This window comes from Bos javanicus, chromosome 24 (genome assembly GCF_032452875.1).
Source record: "Bos javanicus breed banteng chromosome 24, ARS-OSU_banteng_1.0, whole genome shotgun sequence".
In the NCBI taxonomy this organism is placed as follows: Eukaryota; Metazoa; Chordata; class Mammalia; order Artiodactyla; family Bovidae; genus Bos; species Bos javanicus.
In genome coordinates, this window is record NC_083891.1 from 42,180,808 (window position 1) to 42,187,429 (window position 6,622).

At 54.0% G+C, this 6,622-nt stretch overlaps 1 protein-coding gene across 2 annotated transcripts in view; it reads left to right on the forward strand.

The window, feature by feature from the left end:
• Window positions 1-5,458, forward strand: part of APCDD1 (APC down-regulated 1) — a 33,338-nt gene extending 27,880 nt beyond the window's left edge. For both annotated transcript variants that reach the window (XM_061399947.1, XM_061399946.1), the window contains exons 4-5: window positions 2,092-2,413; window positions 3,503-5,458. In XM_061399947.1, the coding sequence (XP_061255931.1) occupies window positions 2,092-2,413; window positions 3,503-3,954 (774 nt within the window). In that variant the 3' untranslated portion in view covers window positions 3,955-5,458. The remainder of the gene's footprint in view (window positions 1-2,091; window positions 2,414-3,502) is intronic.
• The last annotated feature ends 1,164 nt before the right edge of the window (window positions 5,459-6,622 follow it).

Below are 6,622 nucleotides of genomic sequence, written 5' to 3' on the forward strand. Positions count from 1 at the left end.
TGCCTGCCTGCCGAGTGACCACCTGTCAGTCCTGCCCGCAGGCTAGGAGCTGTGCCTGGTGGGCCCCAGGCAGGGGCAGAGCCAGGGCCACCCTCCCACCACAGAGCAGTCACATGGGCGTGGGCTTCTAGCGTGGCCGGCACCTGGCAGCCCGGGTGGCAGGGAGAGGGGCAGAGAGGATGCCTGTTTGGGGAGGCAGCCCTGGCCACAGGCCTCCTGTGCCTTGGGTCCTGCAGCCGGCAGTGGGTATCTGTCTGGTCACGGAGCTGCCCTCTCAACTCCCAGACCTCAGCTTTTTCTATGAACCCCGAGCCTTGCTCTAGTCAGACAGCATCCACATGGCTGACAGTCTTGGGGCCCCTACTCAGAGGGGGTTTTCTCAGCTGCAGCCCTAGACAGCCCTCGTGAAGAATCCATGTTGATGCCCCAAGGCAGGCCCAGGCAAAGAGGCACTCCCCACAGACAACTGGCTGCTCTCACACTAATTACATGGCTTAAAGCCATAAAGCAGAAATCACAAAGAGCTGGCACACTGTCCAGACCTCGGGCCAGTGGATACAGGTGGGTACAGGAGTGCCCACATCCTCCCTGGCCTCTGCTCTTGCCTCCTTGAGGCCAAGCCCTCATGCCCTCTTTCTTGGAGACCCCTACCCTCATGACACAGCGCCCCGAGTCACCCACGGTAACTGAAGTGCTTTTTTCCTTTTGAGCATGTGTGCATCCTAAGTCTTTTCAGTCATGTCTGACTCTTTGCAACCCCATAGATTATAGCCTGCCAGGTTCCTCTGTTCATGGGATTCTCCAGGCAGGAATACTGGAGTGGGTTGCCATTCCCTTCTTCAGATCTTCCCCACCTAGGGATTGAACCTGCGTCTCTTATGTCTCCTGCATTTGCAGGTGGATTCTTTACTACTAGCACCACCTTGGAAGCCCTTTTTCCTTCTAGTGTCTCATAATTATTTTCAGTGGAAAAATCTAACTGTGGTAAAATATAGGTAACCAAGTGTACCATCTTAGCCACGTCTAGGCATCCAGTTCGGTGATGTCAAGGACATTCGGTTTGTTGTATAACCTTCCTCTTCATCCATCCCAGCCCCCAGTTACTTCCGTTCTGCTTTTGGTCTCCATGGATTTGTCCACTTGAGGTCCCTCTATGTGGGATCGTACGGGGGTTTGTCCTCTGTGACCGGCTCATTTCACTGGGTATAATGTCCTCCAGGTTTGTCCATGTAACAACCTGCATGTGTCAGAATCCCCTTCCTTTTTCAAGGCTGAATCCGATTCCTTTGTATGTCTGGACCACATTTTCTTTATTCAGCCACTGATACACAATGTTGCTTCCGCCTTTGGATTATTGTGAATCGTGCTGATGTGAATATGGGTGAACAGATTCCTCTTTGAGGCCCTGACTTCAGTTCTTTAGGGTATAAACCAGAAGCAGGGTGCCAGGTCCTAAGTGAATTCTTTTCCGAAGCAATTACATCATTTTACATTCCCACCAGCAGTGCACTGGGGCTCCGGTTTCTCTACGTCCTCGCCAAGACTCTCATTTTCCGCTAGTCTTGATAGTGCATGCTAAGTCGCTTCAGCCCTGACCCTATGGACTGTAGCCCAGCATCCTCCTCTGTCCATGGGATTCTCCAGGCAAGAATACTGGACTGGGTTGCCATGCCTTCCTCCAGGGTATATTCCCCACCTAAGAATCGAACCTGGGTCTCTCATGTCTCCTGCATTGCAGGTGGGGTTCTTTACCGCTGAGTCACTGGGGAAGCCGGGTCTTGATAGTACCCATCCTAATTGGGCAAGGTGGTACCAGCCTTTCTTTTTGACATCAAGTGTCCAGGACAGGTGGTATGGAATAAGATGTAACAGGATTTTCAAAGGGCCTTCAGATCACAGCTGAAATACTTAGGCCTGGCTCTACCATCAGCCCACACAAGCGTGCACTGGTGAGAACAGGCGGGCACACACGCCCCCAGGCACCCTCGGGTACCCTGGTTACAGGGTAGGGGGCCCCGGGGGAGGCAAAGGCTGTGCGTTTGCACTGCCCTCTTGGACACCATCTCTTCCCACCTTGTGTCTGGGCTGCAGAACCACGACCATGCCTGCGTCGCCTGCCGCATCATCCACCGCTCAGATGAGCACCGGCCGCCCCTGCTGCCCCCCAAGGCGGACCTAACTGTGGGGCTGCACGGCGAGTGGGTGAGCCAGCGCTGCGAGGTGCGGCCCGAGGTCCTCTTCCTGACGCGCCACTTCATCTTCCACGACAACAACCATAGCTGGGAGGGGCACTACTATCACTACTCGGACCCCGTGTGCAAGCACCCCACCTTCACCCTCTACGCTAGGGGTCGCTACAGCCGTGGCGTGCACTCCGCCAGGGTCCTGGGCGGCACAGAGTTCGTGTTCAAAGGTAGGGCCCGCCCCGCCCCGGAGCTGATGTCATGGGGGCGGTCTGGGGGCGTGCCTGGAGGCGGAGCCAGGGCACAGGGCATCTTCTCTGCAGGGATGTTGGGGAGGAGACCTCCAGCCTCCAGGGCATCATTCACTGCGGACCCTGGGCTGTGGTCAGTGGCGCCTCTGGTGCCCCAATGTTTCCCCGTCTGGCCCTGGAGAAGATGCCACCCACTGGCAGGTGGGAGGTCGGAGGCCTGCAGGCAGGTGAAGGGTGACACCGCCAGGCCGCCGTCAGCCAGGGGGTCCTATGGGCTCTGTTTCTAGGCTTGTGTGAGCTTGTGCATCTTTTTAGGCAGGCGCCCACCCTGTCATGGACAAATAAGACAGTGGTGTGACCCCTCCCATGACAGCATCCCAGGGTTCAGTCCATTTATTATGAAGTGTATCTGACAATGCAGATAAGCCCCCCGGGGCACCTGAGCCCTATAGGGAGGAAGCTAGGCTCCAGGGAGAATGGGCCCTCCATGGTGGTAGCCCAGAGAACAACCCTCTGGGTCTAAGACCCCCCACAGCTCTTGTGTGTACACAGAATATGGCCCCTGAGAGGGGCTTGAAGTTGGTTGGGGTTTCCCTTTAATGGATTTAAGCATATTTTTCTTGCTTGCCACCTAATTAACCTTAGTCGCCCAATTCACAGGCCAGTATTAATTTGCATGACTGCTCGCTCATATAGGTGTGTGACACCAAAACTACTTAAAAACCTCAAAATCTATTCGTAAAAACAAATTCCAGTTTTTGTTGACGATGGTGTCCATCCCAATGAGTGGGGTCCCCAGAGACCACTCCCCGGGCACAGTCTGGCTTCCTAGGACAGGCTGGGTCAGCCACTCTGTGGGCTCAGCATGGACAGAGGATGGGCTGGACCTCCCCTGGTAGTCCCTGCAGGGTGCCGGGGGTGGCCACTGGTCATGTCCACACGTGATACCCTTTCCATCTGAGAGTCCCTCCTGTGGGCCATGGTCTGCGGGGTGGGCTGACAGCAGGGGCCTGGGGCGTGGTGCCACCAGCAGCCGCCCGTCAGGGAGCCATCTTGTCTCCTTGGCAGTGAACCACATGAAGGTCACCCCCATGGACGCGGCCACGGCTTCGCTCCTCAACGTCTTCAGCGGGAACGAGTGTGGGGCCGAGGGCTCCTGGCAGGTGGGCGTCCAGCAGGATGTGACCCACACCAATGGCTGCGTGGCCCTGGGCATCAGGCTGCCTCACACAGAGTACGAGATCTTCAAGATGGAGCGGGACACACGCGGCCGCTACCTGCTGTTCAACGGCCAGAGACCCAGCGACGGCTCCAGCCCGGACCGGCCCGAGAAGAGAGCCACGTCCTACCAGATGCCCCTGGTGCAGTGCGCCTCGTCGGCGCCCAGGCCTGAGGACTTCTCCGAGGACCCCGGGGGGCATGGGCACCGCAGCCGGGCCCCCGGGAGCAGCCCAGGTCCCCTGCTGCTGGCCGGGCTCACCGGCCTCTGGACTCTGTCACCCTGGCTCGGCCTCGGCTAGAAGTGCCAAGGGTGTGATTTTTTTTTTTCTCACACCAGGATGCCTTACAATTTACAGACTTTCTTTATAAAAGAAGAGACACTTCTTCCTCAGATGCACTTGAGCGGCTGAGAATGGTGCTCCTACCCGCCCGCCACCCCCACCCCCCCAACCCGCCCAGCCTGAGTCATGAGCTGTTTGAAGAGTCAGCTTTGAACTCCATCCAGTCGGGTCCCGGGCCTGGGCGTCCTCACCATATAATTGCACTTTAAGACCGCAGAGGGTTTCGGGCGAGCGTGTTGGCAGAGGCAGCGGGGCAAGAGCTCCACCATCTTCTCTTCTTCCTTTCCATCATTGTGCGTTTTGGGGTGGAGCTCTGGCTTCAGCTTTTCCTGCTGCTTCTCTGTGGCTGCTTCCTGCTCCTGTGAACCTGCTTTGCTCTCTGAGTTCCCAGCAAGGGATGCAGAGCAGAGTTGGTTGGGACTGTGATCCAGACATTTTTTTTTTTACATAAAGAAGAGACAGGGAGCAGGAAAAGACATGGGTGTAAGGGAACAACCGTGCCAGCCTTTCCGCAGAAAGAGAACGAATCCACACTTTCAGATGTTGATAAGTATCTGTAATTAAAGTTTCAGAGTCATTTAAACAATGGTCATTTTAGCTTGTTGGGAAAGGAGGTGCTGGTCTCTGCTGGTCCCCGGTTGGCTACCGGATGCTCATCACTCTTACTGCCCAGGCACGGGGTGGGGCGGTGCGGATCAGCACCCTTCCCACTGCAGACGGACAGGAGCCACGGTTCAGGGAGAATGACCTGTTTGGTCTGGCCTCTCTGGGGGACCCTGTCCTGGCTCACGTGGCGCCTGGAGCTTTACTCTGTCATCTCTGCTGCTTCAAAGACTAAGACTCAGAGACTACATGTGGGCGCCATGGCCCTGGCTGTCCAGAGGAGGCAGTGGGGGCGTCCTAGCCGGGTCCCCAGAGACCATTCACCCTGCTCAGGGTTCAGGCCGGGCTGACCCAGCTCTGTCACTGCAGAGAGTCTCAGGGCATCGTCGACAGAGTCTGTGAGGGTGCACGAGTTGCTGTGGCTTATTAGGAAATATGCCCTCTGAACACCGAAGGTGGTGGCCAGGAGAGACCCATGGAGGGAAGCATGAGTCACCGAGAGAAAGCCTGGACATAACTAGAGCCTGGCATGCAAACCATGATTGAGGTCAAGAGTGCAAACCATGACTGAGGTCAAGAGTCCCACCTGTACTTAAGAGCTGCCTTTATGAGACGCTGTGGTGATAAGTTATAAGGGGGCATGGGGGACCACAGTGCTGTGTCTTTAGGTGATATTTTACATTGCGGTTGAAGGGGCTTATTCCAATGAAAGTACTAACTTAATGTCTGCCCAGTTTAATAAACAGAGATGTCAGAGATAGTCCCACAATATACATTTTACCTGTGGATCTATTTAATTAACACTAATGCTGTCTTTAAAGGATATAATAAAATTATGTAAAAAAACAAAACAAAACAATGTTCACTACAGAATACCTCTGTGATTTACCATAAAAATGTTGGCTTTATAGTCACTCAGCTGGGCTCAGCTGTTCATACTATTTAAAAGTACACTCCATGTGTGTATACACACACACATATATACATACCCATATATATGCACATATACCCCAATACACAGGTTTTAATGTGTATATAGTGTGTGATATGTATGTGTCTTAGGGACAAGATGACATTCATGTGGTCTTGTCACTTTCTGACCCACTACAAATCATGACAGAGAATGACCAGTATAATTTATTCACAAATTATCATCAGTTGGATTTGTGCCTGTCACTCACCATCTCACCCACATACTTCATGTCCTAAAACTAAGCTGCCCGCATAGCCTACAAAGATTGTCTTATTTTAAGAGATTCTCTATCACCTTGAAGAAACACAGTGGTCTATCTTTTAACAGTCATTCTGTTTCAAGAATTGGAAATTTTAACTTAAGGCCAAGGTGCTGTTTCTGAGGAAGGAATGGCTGACTCTAGAATAGTCCATAAAAGCTGAAAATACTCCATAATCTGCACTCAGGCGCTGGCCAGTCTACCCTGAAGTTAAAAGCTGGTCATATTTGTAGCTCCAAGATTGGGACAGGCAGGGCATGAACACTGGCTGGCTCTCCTCGGCGTCGCTGGCCTCTGGAACTGGACGTCTCGTCCTGGGCAGCAGGCTGGTCACAGGCAGCTCAGAGAGCTGCTTCTTGGTCAGCAATACAATTTGAGTGTGACCTGGGCTTCAGACTGTATAAAATCCAAGTTGACCCAGGACTCAAGAAGGAGCTTTTAGGGTCCCAGTGTCCCCAGTACAGACATGACAAGCACCACTGTCCGTCCAGGGCCCAGCATCCAGCACTGCCAGGATTGTCCATCCTGAATGGTCCATCAAAGGGTTCCCAGGCCTAGCCGCCCTTCTGAGTGACCCCGCGCTTCCCAACACGGAGGAGCCCTGTTCGAAGGGCGGGCAGCCCAGGACCTCGCACACACACACCAGGTGGAAACAGCCTGAGTGCAGGCCTTGTCGCTCCCGGCTGAAGGGAAATCTTGATGACGGTAGAAGCGCGGTTCCCTAGTTCATCAACTCTAAACATCCTCCTGAAAACAGCAATGATGTTCATAGCCATCCACACAAACCCTGT